This window comes from Musca autumnalis, unplaced genomic scaffold (assembly GCF_047663935.1).
Source record: "Musca autumnalis isolate F117 unplaced genomic scaffold, ASM4766393v1 scaffold_2, whole genome shotgun sequence".
Lineage (NCBI taxonomy): Eukaryota > Metazoa > Arthropoda > Insecta > Diptera > Muscidae > Musca > Musca autumnalis.
Window position 1 is genome coordinate 19,083,083 of NW_027411755.1, and position 27,668 is coordinate 19,110,750.

The following is a 27,668-nucleotide window of genomic DNA, read 5'->3' on the forward strand; positions in this document are numbered from 1 at the left end:
AAAATTATTTATTTAAAGATGTTGATACTTTCCGTGTTAGTTCATGAAAATATTCCTTCAACTTCCCCCTATTGATTCTCATGTCCTCTTCACAATTTACTACCATTCTAAAATATTTCATAGGAAAAAGAACGGAAACAATCAAACAAATTGAAAACAAGAATGAAGTCAATTTGCAAACATTCAATAGTGGCCAAAATTCACTGACTCAATTCAGCCGGAAAATATGTTGCAGCAGCAATATTTTCCAGCAAAACAACAAAAAATGTAAAACAAAACAGTAGTCTATTTGAAAGTTAAAAGCCAAAAGAAAATTGTTGGACAAAAGAATACTGCAAATTCCAATATGGCAATATCGGAAATTCTTGTTGGCATTCTCAAGCTGATACACATACAAACAAAAAAATCTTTACACATAAACAAAAATATTTTTTAAAAGGATTTTTATACCACATAAAAAAAGCACAGTTAAAAAAACAGCCATGCCACACTTCAAAGAGAGCCTATGAACAACGTTGTCTCACTTGCCGGCTGACTGACTCGACTTGTCGACCACACACACAACAAACGAAACGGAACGGAAACAATATAACGCACTTAACATGGTCGGTCATTGCAATAAAAATGATTTATAAGCATCAAAATACCGGACCTTATTGAATATAAAACTCATATCAAGTTGCAATGTGCAGAAAAGCAAAAAAGGAAAAGTTTCTAGATGACATTTTTTATTAAAAAAAAAAAAACAGAAACAGACGACACAAGTGGACTGAATTGCTTGGCATCATGCATGTGCTCCACATAGGAGGCATGTCACCCAACCACCACCGAGTGGTCATAAAATAATAATAAAAAATATATTTAATGGTCGTGTTGATGGCAAATCGATGTACTTATTTCTTTATGACTGTCATAAAACTATCAAAAATTGGCCACAAAACCAATATACTTTTCACAAATCTTTTCAATGCGATGACCATTCAAGCAGGAAAGTGTTTAAACTGCAGTGCATTAGAAGGTCTTGGTCTTAATGCAGCTGTTAGCCTAAAAGTAGGCAACAGAAAATTGCTGTGAGCAATAAATTAAAGATTGTTGGGGAGATGAATTTCAAAATGAAAAGAGAAAGTGTGGTATGTAGCAGAAAAGCGGGACATAAATTATGTATGTTAATATTAGAATAAAGGTTAGAAATTATTGCCTAAAAGTATGCAAGGTGTTTCATATGAAATACACAATATTATTTGAATGCTATAAAACAGCGTCAGGCACTATACTTTTCTATTGCATACTTTACGGGGTGTCATTGTGTGAGTGCATGCTTTTTCAATGGGTTGAATTGTGTGTGTGGAGAGAGAACACGGGAACACGCACAAGGGCGCCTAATCGCCTGACGCTGCTATAAAATTTGAAAGGAAAATAAGAATATTTATTTCACTGAAGGAGAATCGAATACAGTTATTGACCATAACTGTGAGTAGATAATTTTCTAATATCGGTACTGCCACTACTAGCAGATTAAAAAAATATTATTTAAAAAAACACAATTGACAAAAGTATTTAAAAAAATACGATTGAAAGAAATGTTATTTGAGAAAATCCAAGATTAAAAAAATTCAAGATTAAAAAAAATTTATTTTAAAAAATTCACGAGTAACAAAAGTTTTATTTAAAAAATCCGCGATAAAAAATATTTAAAAAATCCACGATTAAAAAAAATATTACTTAAAAAACCAGGATTGACAAAAAATATTTAAAAAATCCACGAATAAAAAAATATTACTTAAAAAACCAGGATTGAAAAAAAATATTTAAAAAAATCCACGATTGAAAAAATATTATTTAAAATATCCGCGATTGAAAGAAATATTATTTAAAAAATTCACGACTGAAAAATATTATTTAAAAAACCACAATTGAAAAAAATACTATTTAAAAAATTCGCGATTGAAAAAAATATTATTTAAAAAGTCCACGATTGAAAAAAATATTATTTAAAAAATCCACGAATTAAAAAAAAATTCATTTAAAAAATTCACGATTAAAAACATTATTTAAAAAAACACGATTGAAAAAAAAAATTATTTAAAAAATCCACGATTGAAGAAAATATTATTTAAAACCCACGATTGAAAAAAAAAACAATTATTTAAAAAAATCCACGATGGAAACAAATATTATTTAAAAAAATCCATGATTGAAAAAAATATAACCACAATTTAAAAAAAAATGATCTTTAAAAAAATTCGCGTTTAAAAAAAATATTATTTAAAAAACAAACATTTAAATAAAATTTCATTTAAAAAAATTCGCGATAAAAAAATATTTAAAAAAATTCACGATTGAAAAAAGTATTATTAAAAAACCTCAATTGACAAAAATATTATTTAAAAAAATCAAAATTAAAAAAAAGAATTTAAAAAATCCACGATTGAAAAAATATTATTTAAAAAAACACGATTTAAAAAATGATCTTTAAAAAAAAAATCGCGATTGAAAAAAAACAACGATTTAAATAAAATTTCATTTAAAAAAATTCGCGACAAAAAAAATTTAAAAAAAAAACTGCGATGAAAAAAGTATTACTTAAAAAACCACAATTGACAAAAATATTATTTAACAAAATACACGATTGAAAAAAATATTTAAAAAACAACGATTTAAATAAAATTTCATTTAAAAAATTCGCGATAAAAAAATATTTAAAAAAATTCACGATTGAAAAAAGTATTACTTAAAAAACCTCAATTGACAAAAATATTATTTAAAAAAATCAAAATTAAAAAAAATAATTAAAAAAATCCACGATTGACAAAAATAGTATTTAAAAAATTCACGATTGAATAAAAATATTTTTTAAAAAGTCCAAGATTGAAAACATATTTTTTAAAAAATTCACGATTCAAAAAAATATTCTTTAAAAAAATTCGCGATTGAAAAAAATATTATTTAACAAATCCACGATTGAAAAAATTTTATTTAACAAATCCACGATTGAAAAAAATATTATTTAAAAAATCCACGATTGACAAAAGTATTATTTAAAAAATCCACGATTGACAGAAATATTATTTAAAAAAACAACGATTTAAATAAAATTCCATTTAAAAAAATTCGACATTAAAAAAATATTTAAAAAAATCCACGATTTAAGAAACCTCAATTGACAAAAATATTATTTAATAAAATCAAGATTTAAAAAAATATTTAAAAAAATCCACGATTTAAAAAACCTCAATTGACAAAAATATTATCTATATATATAAATGAGCTTGGTGATAAGTGATTGACTGACTGACTGACTCATCATCAACGCCCAGCCAAAACGGCTAAAGCTAGGAGCTTGAAATTTTACCAGTGGGTCACTGTTGATGCAAATGTGCGAGATAAGGTCGGGTTTTAGAAAATTCGTCCTGGAACCACAAAAAATAACAACAACAAAAATCCTTATTTTTCATTACTATTACGTACTTATTCACTTAGTTGGCCCTCTGCAAGACATGTGTAAAATTAACAATGCCATAACTTCTTGATATCGTAAGAGATCACACATAATTTCAAATTTTGTAGTTTACTTCTAGGCGCACTTATTTTATCGTAAACCACTAAATAATAGAAAGACAAGACATTTGTTATCTTCCATTGCAACAGATGTCGCAGTTGGTGATAATGGTGTATAAACATCAATTACGCAAATGAACAAATGAGTTGCTGTTGAAGACAACATTAGGGGAATAAATTCAGAAATCGGCCAGAAATAACAACAACTAAAAACTGTATGGACCTGACTTTTTGGTAATAACTAAATGTTTGCAAATCAATGAAAGTGCAATAGATTTGTGCATATTACCACGATTTATTTGCAATTAAGAATTTTATCGTATATGGAGATGTACAGTCATAACTATTCAATTTTCAATTTCAAAATCTGTAATTTGAATGAAATCAATAATAGGCCCCAGGAATATAGGAATTTAATATGGAAATCAAGGTTGGGAAGTGGTGCTTCTAAAAGGAAATGGTTTGGAAAATTACCAATCATGTGTACGAAAAGTACTAAATTTAGTACAATTTAGATTTGGGTGAACGTAAAGAGCTGGAAACCTGAAATTTGGAATTAAGGTTACTGTTGTAGTGTAGGATTGAGATATGAGGGTAGTTTTGGAAATTCGTGCTTATGTGTACGAAAAGTACTAAATGGTACTAAATTTGATACAATGGGGATTTGGGTGAACGGATAATAGCTGGAATCTCGAAATTTGGAATTGAGATTACTGGTGGGGTGTAGGATTGAGGTAGTTTTGAAAATTCGTACTTATGGGTACGAAAAGTACTAAATGGTGCTAAATTTAGTACAATATGGATTTGAATGAACGGATAGAGCTGGAAACCTGAAATTTGGAATTAATATTACTGTTGAAGTGTAGGATTGAGATATGAAGGTGGTTTTGGAAATTAGTACTTATGTGTACGGAAAGTACTAAATGGAACTAAATTTTGTATAATGGGGATTTGGGTGAACGGATAGCGCTGGAATCTCTAAATTTGGAACTGAGATTACTGGTGGAGTTTAATATTGTGGAAGTTTTGGAAATTCGTACATAGGGTACGAAAAATACTAAATAGCACTAAATTTGGTACAGTTTCGATTTGGGTGAACGGATAGGGCTTGATTCCTCATATTTGGACTGAGGATCACTGATGAAGAGTAAGAAAGATGCACCAAAGGGTTTTTGGAAACTTGAGTGTACGAAAAGTAATAATTGGTACTAAATTTAGTACAATTTGGATTTGAGTGAACGGATAGAGCTGGATTCCTGAAATTTGGAATTGATATTACTGTTGGAGTGTAGGACTGGGGAAGTTTTGGAAATTCTTACTTATGTGAATGAAAAGTACTAAATGGTACTAAATTTGGGACAATGGGGATTTGGGTGAACGGATATAGTTGGAATCTCGAAATTTGGAATTGAGATTACTGGTGGGGTGTAGAATTGAGGTAGTTTTGAAAATTCGTACTTATGGGTACGAAAAGTACTAAATGGTACTAAATTTAGTACAATTTGGATTTGGGTGAACGTATGTATGTAGCTGGAAACCTGAAATTTGGAATTAAGATTACTGTGAAGTGTAGGACTGAGATATGAGGGTGGTTTTGGAAATTCGTACTTATGTGTTCGAAAAGTACTACATTTGGTACAAAAGGGATTCGAGTGAACGGACAGAGCTGGAATCCTGAAATTTGAAATTGAGATTACTGTTGGATCATAGGATTGGGGAAATTTTGGAAATTCGTATTTATGTGTACGAAAAGTACTAAATGGTACTAAATTTATTACAATTTGGATTTGGGTGAACGGATAGAACTGGAATCCTGAATTTTAAGTATCAAGGTTGGGAAATGGCGTTGAAATAAGGAAATGGTTTTGGAAGTTCGTATTTATGATTACGAGCAGTACTAAATTTGGATTTGGGTGAACGGATAGAGCTGGAATCCTAAAGTTTTGAATTAAGATTACTGTAGGGGCGTAGGATTGAGATAGTTTTAGAAATTCGTACCTTTGAGTACGAAAAGTACTAAATGGTACTAAATTTGGTACAATTTGGATTTGGATGAACGGATAAAGCTGGAATTCTGAAATTTGGAACTAAGATTACTGTCGGACAGTAGAATTGAGGTAGTTTTGGAAATTCGTACTTATGGGTACAGAAAGCACTAAATTCGGTACAATTTGAATTTTAGTAAACGGATAGTGTTGGAATTAGGAATTAAGATTACTGTAGGAGTGTAGTATTGAGGAAATTTTGAAAAGTCGTACGTGTGCGTACGAGAAGTACTAAATGGTACTAAATATGGTACAATGTGGATTTGGATGAACTGTAGAGCTGGAATCCTGAAATTTTTGTTTGGGAAAGAAATGGTACTAAATTTGATACAATTTGGATTCGGGTGAATTAATAGAGCTGGAATCCTGAAATTTGGAATTACGATTACAGTCGAAGAGTAGGATTCAGGTTGTTTTGAAAAAGCAAACTTATGGTTACGAAAAGCACTAAATGGTACTAAATTTAGTACAATTTGTATGTAGGTGAACGGATAGCGGTGGAATCCTGCAATTTGAAAGTATGATTATTGTAGCCCTGTTGCGTTGAGGAAGTTTTGAAAATTGGTACGAAAATTCTAAATTGTTCTATATTTAGTGCAATTTTAATTTGGTTTAACGGATAGAGTTTGAATCCTGAAATTTGGAAGTAAGATTACTACTAAAGTGAAGGATTGAGGTAGTTTTGGAAAATCTTTCTTATGGGTACGAAGAGTTCGACTTGATACTAAGTTTGGTACAATTTGGAATTGGACGAACGGATACAGCTGGAATCTTGAGATTTGGAATTGCTGTAATTATTATGGAATTTACTGTAATTATTTTGTATTAATGTCCGTGTATGGCTGAGATATGTCGTCGAAATACGTACCATAAGTATACGAAAATTACTTAATGGTACTCAATTTGTTTTTGGGTGTAGGGACAGTGCTGGAATTTTTATTTTTTGGAGTTAGGGTGTGTATTGGTGTGCAACGTTGATCTCGCTGTTAATGTGTAAGGGTGAGATACGGCTGATCTTTTTTAAAAACGAACTTAAGGGGTACGTACAGTACTAAGATAAAAATAAATATTGATTAAAATTGTTATTAGTGCGACCAAATTTTCAGTGTTTGTCATTTCCATATTATATATTGTTTATTTGTTTTTTTTTATATCCTTTCCGCATACGAAGTAGCGGGCATTTTGCTAGTTTAAAATAATCAAGATTAAAAAAATCCACGATTGACAAAAATATTTTAAAAAATCCACTATTGATAAAAATATTGTTTAAAAAATCAGCGATCGAAAGAAATATAATTTAAAAAATCCACGATTGAAAAAAAATATAATTTAAAAAATTCACAATTGAAAAAAATATTCTTTGAAAAAATTTGCCATTAAAAAAATAATATTTAAAAAATCCGCGATTGAAAAAATTATTATTTAAAAAATCCACGATTGAAAAAAAATATTATTTAAAAAACCCACGATTGAAAAAAATATTATTTAAAAAATCCACGATTGAAAAAAATATTATTTAAAAAATCCACGATTGAAAAAAATATTATTTAAAAGAATTCACGATTGAAAAGTTATTATTTAATAAAAATTAAGATTAAAAAAATTATTTAAAAAATCGACTATTGAAAAAAATATTAGTTAACAAATACGCGCTAAAAAGAAATATTATTTAAAAAATCCACGATTGAAAAAAATATTTTTTAAAAAATCCACGATTGAAAAAAATATTAGTTAACAAATACGCGCTAAAAAGAAATATTATTTAAAAAATCCACGATTGAAAAAAATATTTTTTAAAAAATCCACGATTGAAAAAAATATTATTTAAAAAATCCACGATTGAAAAAAATATTATTTAAAAAATCCACAATTGAAAAAATATTATTTAAAAAATCCACGATTGAAAAAAATATTATTTAAAAAATCCACGATTGAAAAAAATATAATTTAAAAAATCCACGATTGAAAAAAATATTATTTAAAAAATCCACAATTGAAAAAAATTGTTATTTGAATAATCCACGGTTGAAAAAATGTTATTTTAAAAAACCACAATTTAAAAAAATATCATTTACAAAATTCACGATTAAAAAAATATTATTAAAAAAAATTCAAGATAAAAAAAATATTTAAAAATATCGATTATTGAAAAAAATATTAGTTAAAAAAATCTGCGCTTAAATGAAATATTATTTGAAAAATCCACGATTGAAAAAAATATTATTTAAAAATCCGCGATTGAAAGAAATATTATTTAAAAAATCCGCGATTGAAAAAATATTATTAAAAAAAAAATCCACGATAGAAAAAATATATTATGTAAAAAAAATCAAATTAAAAGAATTATTTAAAAAAATCCACTATGAAATAAATATTATTTAAAAAATCCGCGATTGAAAGAAATATTATTTAAAAAATGTTATTTAAAAAACACGATTTAAAAAAATAGTATTTAAAAAATTCACCATTAAAGAAATCTTTTAAAAAAATCACGATTAAAAAAAATATTCAAAAAAATCAAGATTAAAAAATTATTTAAAAATATCGACTATTGAAAAAAATATTAGTTAAAAAATCTGCAATTAAAAGAAATATTATTTAAAAAATCCACGATTAAACAAAAAATTATATTAAAAATCCGCGATTGAAAGAAATATTATTTAAAAAATCCACGATTGAAAAAATATTTTTTAAAAAATCCACGATTGAAAAATATTAATTAGAAAATTCACAATTGAAAAAAATATTATTTAACAAAATACACGATTGAAAAAATATTATTTAAAAAATCCTCAATTGAAAAAATATTTTCTTTAAAAAAAATCGCGATTAAAAAAATATTATATAAAAAATCCGCGATTAAAAAAATTTTAAAAATCCCCGATTAAAAAAAATTTAAAAAATCCACGATTGAAAAAATATTATTTAAAACAAGTAGGAAAAGTGTTAAGTTCGGTCGGGCCGAACTTTTTATACCCTCCACCACAAATTTCAGCCATGTCGGTGGATTAATGTGGCCACAACCTTAAAAATACCGAAAATCGGAAGGTACCGTTCTATGGGGGCTATATGATGGCATGGACCTATACTTACAAAATTCTGGGGGAAAGTTTTATACGCCTAAAGAAGACTAAATACCAAATTTCAGCCATCTCGGTGTGATAATGAGGCTAAAACGTTCAAAATATCGAAAATCGTGAGATATTGTATTATGGGGGCTATATCAACACGTGGACCTATATACACATTTTATGGTAGAAATGTTTCTTAGCCTCTGGAAACACAAAATACAAAGTTACAACCGATTCTTTGGTCAAATGGGTCTAATACATTCAAAATATATTAAAATGACGCGTACTTTATAAGGGGCCTTATGTGGGGGCTATACCAAAACGTGGACCTATATAACCTAACTTTGGTATGAATGTTTCCTGGCCTCTGGAGACACAAAATACCAAAGTTACAACCGATTCTTTGGTCAAATGGGTCTAATACATTCAAAATATATTAAAATGACGCGTACTTTATAAGGGGCCTTATCTGGGGATTACACCAAAACGTGGACCTATATAACCCAACTTTGGTATGAATGTTTTCTGGCCTCTGAAGACACAAAATACCAAATTACAACCAATTCTGTGGTCAAATGGGTCTAATACATTCAAAATATATTAAAATGACGCGTACTTTATATGGGGCCTTATATGGGGGCTATACCAAAACGTGGACCTATATAACCCAACTTTGGTAGGAATATTTTTTGGCCTCTGGAGACACAAAGTACCAAATTACAACCATTTCGGTGGTAAAAAGGGCCAAATATCTTAAAAATTCCTTAAAACGACGACGCGTCACGCGTCATTTTGTATGGGGGCTATACGAAAGCGTGGACCTACATAGCCCGCTTTCAATACCAAAAGTCCTACGTAAATATAACATATTTTCCCAAAATTTCATCAACCTACGTCAATCCGTTCGGGCGTTAGAGTGATTTCCACAGACGGACGGACATGGCTATATCGATGTAGAATTGCACGCTGATCAAGAATATATATACTTTGTGGGGTCTACAATGATTATTTCGAGTAGTTACAAACGTAGTGACAAACTTAATATACCCCCATCCTATGGTGGAGGGTATAAAAAATACCGAAAATCAAGAAGTACGCTTCTATGGGGATATAGGAAGACGTGGACCTATACTGATAATACTCTTCTGGAATATTTCATAACTCTTGGAAGCTATTTCGGTTGAATATTGACGTCACAATCTTCAGTATTACGAAAATCGGGAGGTACCGTTCTATGGGGGCTATATCGAAACGTGGACCTATACCGACGAATTTTAGTCAGAAATGGGGCAATATGAAAGCGTGGACCTGTACAGACATATATCTGGCGAACAGTTTTATATCACATTGAAGACTAAATACCAAATTTCAGCCATTTTGGTGGAATATTGAAGACACAACCTTCAAAATACGAAAAATCGGGAGGTACCTTTCCATGGGGGCTATATGAAGGCGTGGACCGATACCGACAAAGTTCTGGGGGAAAGTTTTATACCACCAACGTAGACTAAGTACCAAATTTCAGCCATTTCAGTGTGATAATGAAGCTAAAACCTTCAAAATACCGAAAATCGGGAGGTACCGTTCTATGGGGGCTATATGAAGGTGTGGACCGATACCGACAAAATTCTGGGGGAAAGTTTAATACCCCTAGAGAAGACTACGTACCGAATTTCAGCCATTTTGGTAGGATAATGAAGCTAAAACCTTCAAAATACCGAAAATCGGGAGGTACCGTTCTATGGGGCCTATATGAAGGTGTGGACCATGTGATGGAGGGTATAAAAATATTATTTAAAAATCCACGATTTAAAAAAATGTATATAATAAATCCTAGACTGAACAATATATTACTTAAGCAAATTCAAGATTGAAAAAATTATTATTTAACAAAATCCAACATATTACTTAAACAAATCCACGATTGAAAAAAAGGAACAAACAACTATTGTCAGTACCCTAAAACAATTCTAAGGGCCATTATTACATGTGTTCTTTTACTATCTGATGAATTTGAAAACGCAAAATAAACCAATTTGGAGGCATTAAAAATATAATTTTCACATTGAAAGTTAATGCCAAGAAGTTCCTCTTTGAAATTCAATCAGCACTTTTAACTTTAAGTTATCCGGAACGCTACAAATCTGTTCGGTAAATCCAAACTATAACAAAAGAATACTTATAATAATGGGGGCAAAAGTGTTTTAATATTCTAAATTATTTTTAATTTCATTGTTTATTTTCACAAATTGTTGTCATTTCCCTAAAACAATTCTCAACATTTTAACGACAAAAATTTTTAATTTTAATTGTTTTAAATGTTGTTAATGTTTATTATTTACTTAAATTGTTAATCTAACTTTACACCTGCTAAACATTCTACGCATAGCTTTGTAACAATGTTTTGCAAATTGTTTCCACTCAACACAACATTTGCTGCTAACGTCATGGGCTGCTGGTTCTACTGGTCCCCTAACTAATGTAGCGTTTAAAGTAACTGGCAACTATTTTTGTCTCTATTTGCTCTAGTTTCAACTACCATACTATAAAATGGGAACAACAACTAGAACTAAACTCAAAACAATTTTGTTTTGTTTTGTGTTTTTTTCGAACGAAGTTCATTTCCATTTACAATTCCTTAAGGTACTACACTGTCATTACTATCAATTACAGAAACAGTTTTGTTGTTTGCAAAAACAAAAGAAGAACTTTTCGATTCAATAGATTACAAAAAAGAAAAAGGAGGGACGGCCAGAGAAAATAAAATGGAAACAGTTTTTTGAAAAACGAACATGGGAACAATACAGATAGTGGATGAATAGTTTGGAAATAAGAAAATTCATCATGATCTTAATTCGACATATAACAAATATTTTTGGATCAATTTCACATGTGGAAATAAATTTGAGCCTCAAAACTTTCTATAGGGACGAGTTTGAGACTCAAACTCTTCTATACAGATGAGTTTGAGACTCAAACTCTTCTATACAGATGAGTTTGAGACTCAAACTCTTCTATACAGATGAGTTTGAGACTCAAACTTCATACCTTCATACCTTTCTATACCGGTCACTGTGATCTTCTGTACGCATGAATCCATCCTCAAAAAGAGTTTCTGTTATCCAAATCAACCAATTGAAGGCATTACTTGTATTGTATTTTACCTAAGTTAGAATAAGTCAATATAGATTTACCTAAGTTATATTATAAGTAAACTATTTTCCCCCAAGAATTAAAAACTATATTTTTGTTAAAATTAAAAATCAAATACTAAGTTAATTAATTTTATGTATATTAAAACCTCCTCCTCCCACCCCACTCTCTATATAAACAATCTATATGTATATATATAACAAAATAAACAAAAACCTTTAGTGCTGATGAGGGATTCGATGGCACGTATCACACCAACATTGTGGTCAAACATAACGGCAATTGTCTGTACGTGCCCCCTGGTATCTTCAAGAGCACATGCAAGATAGACATCACGTGGTTCCCATTCGATGACCAACACTGCGAAATGAAATTCGGTAGTTGGACTTATGATGGAAATCAGGTAAAGTGTGTGTGTGTGAAAAAAAAAACAAAATATATGTGTATGGTAAATTAACACAAACATATGTATACCCATCTAACATCATACATTTTTCTGGGGACGAATATACATATGTTTTTGAATGACAATGATGTGAAACTTACAGAAAAGACACAACCACAACAACTTAACAGCTACAAGAACATAGAAACATGAAAATTTCAACCACAACATTGGTTGAGGCGACAAAGGATTGTCGTCCGCCCCCTCTTATTTCTCAACAAGACACAGAACATGTTATAAACATACATGGCTACCATTGCAAACCCAAAACCAAACCAAAAACCCATAACAACAACATCACCCCAAATCACAAACACAATGAACTTTTTGATTACATTTTTTTGTTTTCTTCTTCGGTTTGAACATATTTTGTGAGGTAAGGTATGGCAAGGTGAAATATGGATGGGATTTTGAAAATAAATTATTTTGAATTTGATTAAAAATTGAATATTTTCATAGATATAAATGATAATCAAGTTTGGATATAAAACTCAAAATACAAATCCAAACTCAACTCTATTGGGGACTTTGAACTTCCAACCCAACTCTATAGGAGAATTTGAACTTCACCCTTAAGTCTATAGGGGATTTTGAACATCAAACTCCACTCAATAGGCGAGTTTGAAGTTCAAACTCAACTCTATACGCGAGTTTGAAGTTCAAACTCAACTCTATAGGCGAGTTTGAATTTCAAACTCAACTCTATAGGCGAGTTTGATGTTCAAACTCAAATCTATAGGCGAGTTTGAAGTTCAAACTCAACTCTATGGGCGAGTTTGAAGTTCAAACCCAACTCTGTAGGCGAGTTTGAAGTTCAAACTGAACTCTATGGGCGAGTTTGAAGTTCAAACTCAACTCTATAGGCGAGCTTGAAGTTCAAACTCAATTCTATAGGCGAGTTTGAAGTTCAAACTCAACTCTATAGGCGAGTTTGAAGTTCAAACTCAATTCTATAGGCGAATTTGAAGTTCAATCTCAACTCTATAGGCGAATTTGAAGTTCAAACTCAAATTTATAGGCGAGCCTGAAGTTCAAACTCAACCCTATAGGAGAGTTTAAAGTTAAAACTCAACTCTATAGGCGAGTTTGAAGTTCAAAGCCAACTCTATAGGCGAGTTTGAAGTTCAAACTGAACCCTATAGGAGAGTTTAAAGTTAAAACTCAACTCTATAGGCGAGTTTGAAGTTCAAACTCAACTCTATAGGCGAGCTTGAAGTTCAAACTCAAATCTATAGGCGAGTTTGAAGTTCAAACTCAACTCTATAGGCGAGTTTGAAGTTTAAACTCAATTCTATAGGCGAATTTGAAGTTCAATCTCAACTCTATAGGCGAATTTGAAGTTCAAACTCAAATATATAGGCGAGTCTGAAGTTCAAACTCAACTCTATAGGCGAGTTAGAAGTTAAATTTTAAGTTCAAACTCAACTTTATAGGCGAGTTTGAAGTTCAAACTCAACTTTAAAGGCAAGTTTGAAGTTCAAACTCAACTTTAAAGGCAAGTTTGAAGTTCAAACTCCACTCTATAGGCGAGTTTGAAGTTCAAACTCAACTCTATAGGCGAGTTTGAAGTTCAAACTCAACTCTATAGGCGAGTTTGAAGTTCAAACTCAACTCTATAGGCGAGTTTGAAGTTCAAACTCAACTCTATAGGCGAGTTTGAAGTTCAAACTCAACTCTATAGGCGAGTTTGAAGTTCAAACTCAACTCTATAGGCGAGTTTGACGTTCAAACTCAACTCTATAGGCGAGTTTGAAGTTCAAACTCAATTCTATAGGCGAGTTTGAAGTTCAAACTCATCTCTATAGGCGAGTTTGAAGTTCAAACTCAACTCTATAGGCGAGTTTGAAGTTCAAACTCAACTCTATAGGCGAGTTTGAAGTTCAAACTCAACTCTATAGGCGAGTTTGAAGTTCAAACTCAACTCTATAGGCGAGTTTGAAGTTCAAACTCAACTCTATAGGCGAGTTTGAAGTTCAAACTCAACTCTATAGGCGAGTTTGAAGTTCAAACTCAACTTTAAAGGCAAGTTTGAAGTTCAAACTCAACTCTATAGGCGAGTTTGAAGTTCAAACTCAACTCTATAGGCGAGTTTGAAGTTCAAGTTCAACTCTATGGGGGAGTTAGAAGTTCAAACTCAACTCTTTAGGCGAGTTTGAAGTTCAAACTCAAGTCTATAGGCGAGTTTGAAGTTCACACTCAACTCTATAGGCCAACGTGAAGTTCAAACTCAACTCTATAGGAGAGTTTGACGTTCAAACACAACTCTATAGGCGAGTTTGAAGTTCAAACTAAACTCTATAGGCGAGTTTGAAGTTCAAACTCAACCCTATAGGCGAGCTTGAAGTTCAATCTCAACCCTATAGGTGAGTTTGAAGTTCAAACTCAACTCTATAGGCGAGTTTGAAGTTCAAGGTCAACTCTATGGTGGAGTTTGAAGTTCAAACTCAACTCTATAGGCGAGTTTGAAGTTCAACCTCAACTCTATAGGCGAGTTTGAAGTTCAAACTTAACTCTTTAGGCGAGTTTGAAGTTCAAAGTCTACTCTATAGGCGGGTTTGAAGTTCAAACAAAACTCTATAGGCGAGTTTGAAGTTCAAACTCAACTCTATAGGCGAGTTTGAAGTTCAAACTCAATTCTATAGGCGAGTTTGAAGTTCAAACTCAACTCTATAGGCGAGTTTGAAGTTCAAACTTAACTCTATAGGCGAGTTTGAAGTTCTAACTCAACTCTATAGGCGAGTTTGAAGTTCAAACTCAGCTCTATAGGCGAGTTTGAAAATCAAACTCAAACCTATAGGCGAGTTTGAAGTTAAAACTCAACTCTATAGGCGAGTTTGAAGTTCAAACTCAACTCTATAGGCAAGTTTGAAGTTCAAACTCAACTCTTTAGGCAAGTTTGAAGTTCAAACTCAACTCTATAGGCGAGTTTGAAGTTCAAACTCAACTCTAAAGCGAGCTGGAAGTTCAAACTCAATTCTATAGGCGAGTTTGAAGTTCAAACTCAACTCTATAGGCGATTTTGAAGTTCAAACTCAAATCTATAGGCGATTTTAAAGTTCAAACTCAACTCCATAGGCGAGTTTGAAGTACAAACTCAACTCTATAGGCCAGTGTGAAGTTCAAACTCAACTCTATAGGCGAGTTTTAATTTCAAACTCAACTCTATAGGCGAGTTTGAATTTCAAACTTAACTCTATAGGCGAGTTTGAATTTCAAACTCAACTCTATAGGCGAGTTTGAAGTTCAAACTCAACCCTATAGGCGAGTTTGAAGTTCAAACTCAACTCTATAGGCGAGTTTGAAGTTCAAACTCAACAATTTAGGCGAGTTTGAAGTTCAAACTCAACTCTATGGGCGAGTTTGAAGTTCAAACTCAACACTATGGGCAAGTTTGAAGTTCAAACTTAACTCTATGGGCGAGTTTGAAGTTCAAACTTAACTCTATAGGCGAGTTTGAAGTTCAAACTCAACTCTATAGGCGATTTCGAAGTTCAAACTCATCAACTCTATAGGCATGTTTGAAGTTCAAACTCTACTCTATAGGCGAGTTTGAAGTTCAAACTCAAATCTATTTGCGAGTTTAAAGTTCAAGATCACCTCTCTAGGCGAGTTGGAAGTTCAAACTCAACTCTATAGGCGAGTTTGAAGTTCAAACTCAACTCTATAGGCGAGTTTGAAGTTCAAACTCAACTCTATAGGGGAGCTTGAAGTTCAAACTCAACTCTATGGGCGAGTTTGAATTTTAAACTCAACTCAATAGGTGAGTTTGAATTTCAAACTCAAATCTTTAGGCGATTTTGAAGTTCAAACTCAACTCTATAGGCGAGTTTGAAGTTAAAACTCAACTCTATTGGCGAGTTTGAAGTTCAAAATCAACTCTATAGGCGAGTTTGAAGTTCAAACTCAACTCTATAGGCGAGTTTGAAGTTCAAACTCAACTCTATTGGCGAGTTTGAAGTTCAAACTCAACTCTATAGGCAATTTTGAAGTTCAAACTCAGTTCTATAAGCGAATTTGAAGTTCAAACTCAACTCTATAGGCGAGTTTGAAGTTCAAACTCAACTATATAGGCGAGTTTGAAGTTCAAACTCAACTATATAGGCGAGTTTGAAGTTCAAACTCAACTATATAGGCGAGTTTGAAGTTCAAACTCAACTCTATAGGGGAGCTTGAAGTTCAAACTCAACTCTATGGGCGAGTTTGAACTTTAAACTCAACTCAATAGGCGAGTTTGAATTTCAAACTCAAATCTTTAGGCGAGTTTGAAGTTCAAACTTAACTCTATAGGCGATTTTGAAGTTCAAACTCAACTCTATAGGTGAGTTTAAAGTTCAAAATCAACTAAATAGGTGAGTTTGAAGTTCAAAATCAACTCTATAGGCGAGTTTGAAGTTCAAACTCAACTCTATAGGCGAGTTTGAAGTTCAAACTCAACTTTATTGGCATGTTTGAAGTTCAAACTCTATTCTATAGGCGAGTTTCAACTCTATGGGCGAGTTTGAAGTTCAAACTCAACACTATGGGCAAGTTTGAAGTTCAAACTTAACTCTATGGGCGAGTTTGAAGTTCAAACTTATCTCTATAGGCGAGTTTGAAGTTCAAACTCAACTCTATAGGCGATTTCGAAGTTCAAACTCATCAACTCTATAGGCATGTTTGAAGTTCAAACTCTACTCTATAGGCGAGTTTGAAGTTCAAACTCAAATCTATTTGCGAGTTTAAAGTTCAAGCTCACCTCTCTAGGCGAGTTGGAAGTTCAAACTCAACTCTATAGGCGAGTTTGAAGTTCAAACTCAACTCTATAGGCGAGTTTGAAGTTCAAACTCAACTCTATAGGCGAGTTTGAAGTTCAAACTCAACTCTATTGGCGAGTTTGAAGTTCAAACTCAACTCTATAGGCGAGTTTGAAGTTTAAACTATACTCTGTAGGCGAGTTTGAAGTTCAAACTCTACTCTAGAGGCGAATTTGAAGTTCAAATTCAACTCTTTAGGCGAAATTGAAGTTCAAACTCAACTCTATAGGCGAGTTTGAAGTTCAAACTCAACTCTATAGGAGCCAATTTTTCCTTTCTAAGGTTAAAATGTTCAAACTATTTATCCCTTTCGACCTTACCCTCCAACCTCAAAGACATTTTTTCAAACACTACTTCATTACACCTTTGATTTTGTTTATTTTGTATGAAAAAGAACATTCACAACAAACTAAAGACCCTCTGTATTTTCTAAACAACTTAAAACCTTTTCAATTAACACTTTTATATTTCTTTTTCACAACGAATTTCTATTTTGTAAAAAACTATATTTTCTTTCTCTTTTTTGTAATTTTGAACTACAACAATAAATACTAACCAAAAACATAACGGAATTAATAACATTTCACTGCGTTTTTGTGAATTGCAAAACCAGATATAAAAAGTATGATTTTTTCTATTGGAAACACACGTGAAAACATAAATTAGTTTGAAACATAGAAAACTATTTCCAGAAAACACTACACGTGAAACAGTTGGTGAGTGAACAGTGGATGACATGTTAATGAAAAATATTGAAAACAATTTAATTATGGAACTTCTCTGTATAGATGATTTGGACCTAACTTTAATGAATTTGATGGTCAAAAGTCTCAGGGTATACGAGTTTGATGGTCAAACATGTCTGTGTAGATAAGTTTGACTGTCAAATTTCTTCAAATACGGTAACAAAAAATACATGTCCGTCTAAATGACATCCACTGTCCATCATTGCAGAAAAACAAACCAACACAACCAACATTTTTCAATTAATAATATTTTATATTGAAAAAATACAAGAACATCACAAAAACACTTGCAATACACAAAAAAAAACTAAAACAGAACACAACAACAACACAGAAAAAATTACAAAAGAGAACACCTACAAATTTTCTACTTCAAAACAAAAAAACCAATCAAAATTTCAACAAATATAGAAAAAAGAACATAACTGATCACGTTCAGCTACGCTACCAACAACAAAAACAAGGTCTTAATTGGAATCATGTGTGAAATAACTTTTTTCAAAAACTCAATCTCTTTATTAAAGAAATCAATTTAAATTGAAAAAATTCATTTCAACTATTTTGCATGACAGCAACAGAGAAAAATGAAAACAAAAAACAACTGACAGTTGAAATCGACAACATGATTTCACTGTATGGTGAACCACTATTAAAAATTTTGTAGAAAATTTGTTCAATGAATTGAAAGAAACACAAAAAAATGTGACAAAATTCAAATTGGAATACAAAATTTTTAACGTTTGTAAAGACTCTTAATGAAATTGACAACAGAAAAGAAAAGTCAAGAACAATTACAACAACACACCCACACTTACACACCAACACACAATTTATTTCTCAAGTGAGGAGAAAGGAATATTTTACTGAAGAAGTTTTTCAAAATATTTGAAAGTAGGATTTTACAGTTTCGACTAAGGGTAAATTTTACGGTTAAAACTATGTTCATATTTTTTTCTCTCTCTAAGACTCTTTCCGACTATCTTCGTTCGCCCTTAGTTTTGACGGTATTATTTGCCCTTGGTTTTTTTGAATGAAAAAATTTTTGATTTTTTGGTAAATTATCTTTTTAGTAATTGAAAGTTTTTGGATTACACAATTATCTACGTCATTGAAGATAAATTTAATTTGGACAATTATACAAAATATTTATAAGAGCTTGAAATTCAAACTGTTTTCTAGAGATGAGTTTGAGACTCAAACTTTTCTACAGTGATGCATTTAAGACTCAAACTCTTCTATACAGACTAGTTTGGGACTCAAACTCTTCTATACATATGAGTTTGAAAATCAAACCCTTCTTTACAGATGAGTTTGAGACTCAAACTCTTCTATACATATGAGTTTGAAGCTCAAACCCTTCTATACAGATGAGTTTGAAGCTCAAACCCTTCTATACAGATGAGTTTGAAGCTCAAACTGTTCTATACATATGAGTTTGAGACTCAAACTCTTCTACACAGATGAGTTTGAGACTCACACTCTTCTACACAGATGAGTTTGAGACCCAAACTCTTCTACACAGATGAGTTTGAGACTCACACTCTTCTACACAGATGAGTTTGAGACCCAAACTCTTCTATACAGATGAGTTTGAGGCTCAAACTCTTCTATACAGATAAGTTTGAGGCTTAAACTCTTCTATACAGATGAGTTTGAGACCCAAACTCTTCTATACAGATGAGTTTAAGACTCTAACTCTTCTATACAGATGAGTTTGAGACTCAAACTCTTCTATACAGATGAGTTTGAGACTCAAACTCTTCTATACAGATGAGTTTGAAACTCAAACTCGTCTATACAGATGAGTTTGAAACTCAAACTCTTCTATACAGATGAGTTTGAAACTCAAACTCTTCTATACAGATGAGTTTGAAACTCAAACTCTTCTATACAGATGAGTTTGAAGCTCAAACTCTTCTATACAGATGAGTTTGACACTCAAACTCTTCTATGTAGATGATTTTAAGACTCAAACTCTTCTATACAGATGATTTTGAGGCTCAAACTCTTCTATACAGATGAGCTTGAAACTCAAAAACTTCTATACAGATGAGTTTGAGACTCAAACTGGTCTATACAGATGAGTTTGAGACTCAAACTCTTCTGTACAAATGAGTTTGAGACTCAAACTCTTCTATACAAATGAGTTTGAGACTCAAACTCTTCTATACAAATGAGTTTGAGACTCAAAATCTTCTATACAAATGAATTTGAGACTCAAACTCTTCTATACAAATGAGTTTGAGGCACAAACTCTTCTATACAGATGAGTTTGAGACTCAAACTCTTCTATACAGATGAGTTTGAGACTCAAACTCTTCTATACAGATGAGTTTGAGACTCAAACTCTTCTATACAGATGAGTTTGAGACTCAAACTCTTCTATACAGATGAGTTTGAGACTCAAACTCTTCCATACAGATGAGTTTGAGACTCAAACTCTTCTACACAGATGAGTTTGAGACTCAAACTCTTCTATACAGATGAGTTTGAAACTCAAACTCTTCTATACAGATGAGTTTGAAACTCAAACTCTTCTATACAGATGAGTTTGAAACTCAAACTCTTCTATACAGATGAGTTTGAAGCTCAAACTCTTCTATACAGATGAGTTTGACACTCAAACTCTTCTATGTAGATGATTTTAAGACTCAAACTCTTCTATACAGATGATTTTGAGGCTCAAACTCTTCTATACAGATGAGCTTGAAACTGAAAATCTTCTATACAGATGAGTTTGAGACTCAAACTGGTCTATACAGATGAGTTTGAGACTCAAACTCTTCAATACAGATGAGTTTGACATTCAAACTCTTTTATAGAGAGGAGTTTGAGATTCAAACTCTTCTATACAGATGAGTTTGAGACTCGAACTCTTCTGTACAAATGAGTTTGAGACTCAAACACTTCTATACAAATGAGTTTGAGACTCAAACTCTTCTATACAAATGAGTTTGAGACTCAAAATCTTCTATACAAATGAGTTTGAGACTCAAACTCTTCTATACAAATGAGTTTGAGACTCAAACTCTTCTATACAAATGAGTTTGAGGCACAAACTCTTCTATACAGATGAGTTTGAGACTCAAACTCTTCTATACAGATGAGTTTGAGACTCAAACTCTTCTATACAGATGAGTTTGAGACTCAAACTCTTCTACACAGATGAGTTTGAGACCCAAACTCTTCTATATAGATGAGTTTGAGGCTCAAACTCTTCTATACAGATAAGTTTGAGGCTTAAACTCTTCTATACAGATGAGTTTGGGGCTCAAACTCTTCTATACAGATGAGTTTGGGGCTCAAACTCTTCTATACAGATGAGTTTGAGACTCAAACTCTTCTATACAGATGAGTTTGAGACTCAAACTCTTATATACAGATGAGTTTGAGACTCAAACTCTTCTATACAGATGAGTTTGAGACTCAAACTCTTCTATACAGATGAGTTTGAGACTCAAACTCTTCTATACAGATGAGTTTGAGACTCAAACTCTTCTATACAGATGAGTTTGAGACTCAAACTCTTCTATACAGATGAGTTTGAGACTCAAACTCTTCTATACATATGAGTTTGAAACTCAAACTCTTCTATACAGATGAGTTTGAGATTCAAACTCTTCTATACAGATGAGTTTGAAACTCAAACTCTTCTATACAGATGAGTTTGAGACTCAAACTCTTCTATACAGATGAATTTGAGACTCAAACTCTTCTATACAGATGAGTTTGAGACTCAAACTCTTCTATACAGATGAGTTTGAGACTCAAACTCTTCTATACAGATGAGTTTGAGACTCAAACTCTTCTATACAGATGAGTTTGAGACTCAAACTCTTCTATACAGATGAGTTTGAGACTCAAACTCTTCTATACAGATGAGTTTGAGACTCAACTCTTCCATGCAGATGAGTTTGAGACTCAAACTCTTCTATACAGATGAGTTTGAGACTCAAACTCTTCTATACAGATGAGTTTGAGACTCAAACTGGTCTATACAGATGAGTTTGGGACCCAAACTCTTCTATACAGATGAGTTTAAGACTCCAACTCCTCTATACAGATGAGTTTGAGACTCAAACTCTTCTATACAGATTAGTTTGAGACTCAAACTCTTCTATACAGATGAGTTTGAGACTCAAACTCTTCTATACAGATGAGTTTGAGACTCAAACTCTTCTATACAGATGAGTTTGAGACTCAAACTCTTCTATACAGATGAGTTTGATACTCAAACTCTTCTATACAGATGAGTTTGAGACTCAAACTCTTCTATACAGATGAGTTTGAGACTCAAACTCTTCTATACAGATGAGTTTGAGACTCAAACTCTTCTATACAGATGAGTTTGAGACTCAAACTCTTCTATACAGATGAGTTTGAGACTCAAACTCTTCTATACAGATGAGTTTGAAGCTCAAACTCTTCTACACAGATGAGTTTGAGACTCAAACTCTTCTACACAGATGAATTTGAGACCCAAACTCTTCTATACAGATGAGTTTGAGGCTCAAACTCTTCTATACTGATGAGTTTGAGGCTCAAACTCTTCTATACTGATGAGTTTGAGACCCAAACTCTTCTATACAGATGAGTTTGAGGCTCAAACTCTTCTACACAGATGAGTTTGAGGCTCAAACTATTCTATACAGATGAGTTTGAGGCTCAAAATCTTCTATACAGATGAGTTTGAGACTCAAACTCTTCTGTACAGAGAAATTTGAGGCTCAAACTCTTTTATACAGATGAGTTTGAGACTCAAACTCTTCTATACAGACGAGTTTGAGACTCCAACTCTTCTATATAGATGAGTTTGATACTCAAACTCTTCTATACAGATGTGTTTGAGATTCAAACTCTTCTATACAGATGTGTTTGAGATTCAAACTCTTCTATTCAGATGAGTTTGAAGCTCAAAATCTTTTATACAGATGAATTTGAGACTCAAACTCTTTTATACAGATGAGTTTGAGACTCAAACTCTTCTATACAGATGAGTTTGAAGCTCAAGCTCTTCTTTACAGATGAGTTTGAGACTCAAACTCTCCTATACAGATGAGTTTGAGACTCAAACTCTTCTATACAGATGAGTTTGAGACTCAAACTCTTCTATACAGATGAGTTTGAGACTCAAACTCTTCTATACAGACGAGTTTGAGTCTCAAACTATTCTATATAGATGAGTTTGATACTCAAACTCTTCTATACAGATGTGTTTAAGATTCAAACTCTTCTATACAGATGAGTTTGAAGCTCAAAATCATTTATACAGATGAATTTGAGACTCAAACTCTTTTATACAGATGAGTTTAAGACTCCAACTCCTCTATACAGATGAGTTTGAGACTCAAACTCTTCTATACAGATGGGTTTGATGTTCAAACTCTTCTTCGCAGATGAGTTTGAAGCTCAAACCCTTCTATACAGATGAGTATGAAGCTCAAACTCTTATATTGAGATGAGTTTGATGCTCAAAATCTTCTATAGAGATTAGTTTGATGCCACACTCTTCTATGCAGATGAATTTGATGCTCAAACTCTTCTATAGAAATAAGTTTGATGCTCAAACTTTTCTACAGAGATGAGTTTGATTTTCAAACTTTTCTCTAGAAATGAGTTTGATGCTCATACTCTTCTATAGAGATGAGTTTGATGCTCAAACTCTTCTATAGAGGGGAGTTTGATGCTCAAACTTTTCTATAGAGATGAGTTTGAAGCTCAAACTCTTCTTAAGAAATGATTTTGAAGCTCAAACTCTTTTATGAAAATTATTTTTATAAAGATGAGTTTGAAGCTCAAACTCTTCTATACAGATGAGTTTGAAACTCAAACTCTTCTATACAGGTGAGTGTGAAGCTCAAACTCTTCTATACAGATGAGTTCGAAACTCAAACTCTTCTATACAGATGAGTTTGAAACTCAAACTCTTCTATACAGATGAGTTTGAGACTCAAACTCTTCTATACAGATGAGTTTGAGACTCAAACTCTTCTATACAGATGAGTTTGAGACTTAAACTCTTCTATACAGATGTGTTTGAGACTCAAACTCTTCTATACAGATGCGTTTGAGACTCATACTCTTCAATACGGATGAGTTTGAGACTCAAACTCTTCTATACAGATGAGTTTGATGCTCAAGCTCTTCTATAGAGGGGAGTTTGATGCTCTAACTTTTCTATAGAGATTAGTTTGAAGCTCAAACACTTCTTAAGAAATTACTTTGAAGCTCAAACTCTTCTATGAAAATTATTTTTGTAAAGATGAGTTTGAAGCTCAAACTCTTCTAATGAAATGAGTTTGATGCTCAAAATCTTCTATAGAGTTTAGTTTGATGCCCACACTCTTCTATGCAGATGAATTTGATGCTCAAACTCTTCTATAGACAAGAGTTTGATGCTCAAAATCTTCTATAGAGATGAGTTTGATGTTCAAACTTTTCTCTAGAAATGAGTTTGATGCTCATACTCTTCTAAAGAGATAAGTTTGATGCTCAAACTGTTCTATAGAGGGGAGTTTGATGCTCAAACTTTTCTATAGAGATGAGTTTGAAGCTCAAACTCTTCCATGAAATTTAGTTTGGCCCTCAACCCCATTATGTTTTAAAAAACATAAGACCTCAAGAACTTTCAATTACTCATGTAAATATATAAAACTGTAAATCCACCGTTAAGTCGACAAAAAAATATTCCTTTCTCCAAACAAGTTTTTTTTTGAAATCCAACCAAACATTTTATTATTTCTTACCTGTTACCAATCATAACTTTTCATTTTGGAATATTCATCTCAAATATATATTGCAATGAAGAAAAAAAACATATTTTCTATAAAAACCATTAATGACAAAAAATCTCTTTAAAAAAACTACTTTTCTTTAACCAACCCAAAAAAAAATGTTCCCGTGGAAAATATGTTTTTGCTGTGTGTTCGTCGCATATTTTTCGATATGTCTGTCACATAAAACATATTGAAAAATCTCAAAACAATATATTTATAACAACACACAGTTGGATTTGGTTTTGAATTCCGAAGATGGAGGGGATCTATCCGATTTTATAACAAACGGCGAATGGTATTTAATCGGTTAGTAAAAATATTTTTGTTCTTCTTCTTAAACAAACAGCAAATCTATTTGTTTATGTTTTACACACTTTCAATGTTATCTGTTTTTTAATCTATTTATCTATCTGTCTATTTAACTGTACAACTGTCCAATAACTTAACTGTGTCTATGTCCTTTTTTAATTTTTGTCTATTATGTCAAAGTCATTTGTTTTTGGTTTTTTATATAAACAAACAAACAGATATTTATATATTTGTTTTTGTTATAAAAAACATTTATTATTATATTTCAAATATTTATGAATATATTTTGTTAACTTTATTACACATTTTTATTTTGATAATTTTATGTATATATTTTTAAATAATCTATTTTTTATTGCTCGCATGCCAATATATTTTAAAGTTTGGAAACACAATGTGTTTTGAATTATTTCACTAAAAAGGATATGTCACGTAGAGATAGAATGGTTTACCCACCATATGATCATTTCACATTGTATTCTCAGACCACAGTATATTATTTGCTTCTTTAATAAGTGTTGCTTGATTCATTGCACTTGGAGCTCCCTAGACAGTACAGTCGCAATCGTTCATACAAGCTATTTATTAATATAACGATTTTTTATTGTTTTCTTGTGAAATACGAAACCAATTGTTCTCAGTAGACGCCATAAATTTTAGTTTGCTTTTATCTATATTAAATTTTGCAGGCTTATTTGTATTTTGTAGCAGTTTTTTTACAAACATTTTTACAAATATAATTATGTTTATATCGATAAAATTTATCTGTTTTGTTTATTGTTGAAGTTCAATCTCATTTTCGATTGTTTGAGTGGAGTATTCCCCCATTGGCTCAACTTCATTTATTACCCTCTATTACAGAGAGTAATGTTTTTCAAAACGAACTGACAGTGTTGCAAAATTTTACTGATCGCTACCAATATCATGATTTCATCCCGGCGAAGGGAATTATCAATTGGCTTCTCAGTTTTTGAAATGATGCCTTTTTAGCGAAAAACCGAACTCTTTAAGTGTCTAGTATTCTCATATGAATGAGAATCACACTCACTTTTCGGCTTTTCCAAAGAAACACCAAAATCAAAATATTTTGCAACATGTCAGCACGTATCAACTAAGAATTCTTCGAATTCTATGAGTTGAAAAGAACACCAACACAGTTGCCTGTGAGGTTGTTTATTGGAATTTTGTTTTTTTTTTTTTTGTTTTTAACAAAGCTCCAATCCGCCCGTGCCTTGGCTGTTTTTTGTTTGTTTTCATATGAGAATACTAGACACTTAAAGAGTTCGGTTTTTCGCTAAAAAGGCATCATTTCAAAAACTGAGAAGCCAATTGATAATTCCCTTCGCCGGGATGAAATCATGATATTGGTAGCGATCAGTAAAATTTTGCAACACTGTCAGTTCGTTTTGAAAAACATTACTCTCTGTAATAGAGGGTAATAAATGAAGTTGAGCCAATGGGGGAATACTCCACTCAAACAATCGAAAATGAGATTGAACTTCAACAATAAACAAAACAAACAAAAAACAGTCAAGGCACGGGCGGATTGGAGCTTTGTTAAAAACAAAAAAAAAACAAAATTCCAATAAACAACCTCACAGGCAACTGTGTTGGTGTTCTTTTCAACTCATAGAATTCGAAGAATTCTTAGTTGATACGTGCTGACATGTTGCAAAATATTTTGATTTTGGTGTTTCTTTGGAAAAGCCGAAAAGTGAGTGTGATTCTCATTCATATGAGAATACTAGACACTTAAAGAGTTCGGTTTTTCGCTAAAAAGGCATCATTTCAAAAACTGAGAAGCCAATTGATAATTCCCTTCGCCGGGATGAAATCATGATATTGGTAGCGATCAGTAAAATTTTGCAACACTGTCAGTTCGTTTTGAAAAACATTACTCTCTGTAATAGAGGGTAGTAAATGAAGTTGAGCCAATGGGGGAATACTCCACTCAAACAATCGAAAAAGATAAAATTTATCTTAAGCTGGTCCATTTTATAAATAATAAATATTAAATATTAAAAGCCAAACGTTTTGAAAATACATATATTTTGTAATCAAATGAATAAAAAATAAAGAATTCCTCAGATGTCCAAGAATAAAAAAAACAAAAAAATATAAATATACTTTCAGTTTCAAAATAGTTTTGCCATTGACAGCATCCCCCGCATCCACTCCTTTTATAGTTGTAAGCACCTATTTTGCCATTCGATAATGCCCAGTCTTCTTGCGACTGCGGATTCACAATCGTTTTCCTGTGAATTTCGAGAATTAAATATGAATTCAGATGCAGCTATGTATAATATATTTTTAATCGTCAGACACAGTCATATATGTATGTATAACTTCTACTAGAATATTTCTTATTAGTATCTTAGTCCCCTTGTATTGTGCATAATATAGCACAGTGCACAGTGGTCAATTTTACGAAAAACCTGGCCAAAACTCTAAAAATGAATAGATATAGACCAAACCTTGGGTTCTTAGGTTTTCGGGTTGCTGGTTTCAGTTTTCATAAAAATGTGGAAAAAAGAAGTTATGTCCGTTTTAAGTTGAAAATCGAAGAAACCAAGTTTTTCACTATATTTACCGTTACAAAATCATATATTTACCGTTACCCAAAGAAACCAAAGGTATTTTCGTCTTCCATGGACTCCCACAATACCGAATTTTGACCTTCTTTTATACCCACTTACTAAACAAGAAACGTATATATTTTTATACCCTCAGCCTTTAGGGTAAAGAGGGTATTTACACTTTGATACGGCCAAA

General features: G+C 31.9%; 1 protein-coding gene across 1 annotated transcript in view; it reads left to right on the top strand.

Moving 5' to 3' along the window:
- Positions 1 to 27,668, top strand: part of nAChRalpha6 (nicotinic acetylcholine receptor alpha6) — a 961,717-nt gene that overhangs the window by 826,312 nt on the left and 107,737 nt on the right. The window contains exons 8-9 of the mRNA XM_073967234.1: positions 12,050 to 12,230; positions 24,818 to 24,893. Of these exons, the coding sequence (XP_073823335.1) occupies positions 12,050 to 12,230; positions 24,818 to 24,893 (257 nt within the window). The remainder of the gene's footprint in view (positions 1 to 12,049; positions 12,231 to 24,817; positions 24,894 to 27,668) is intronic.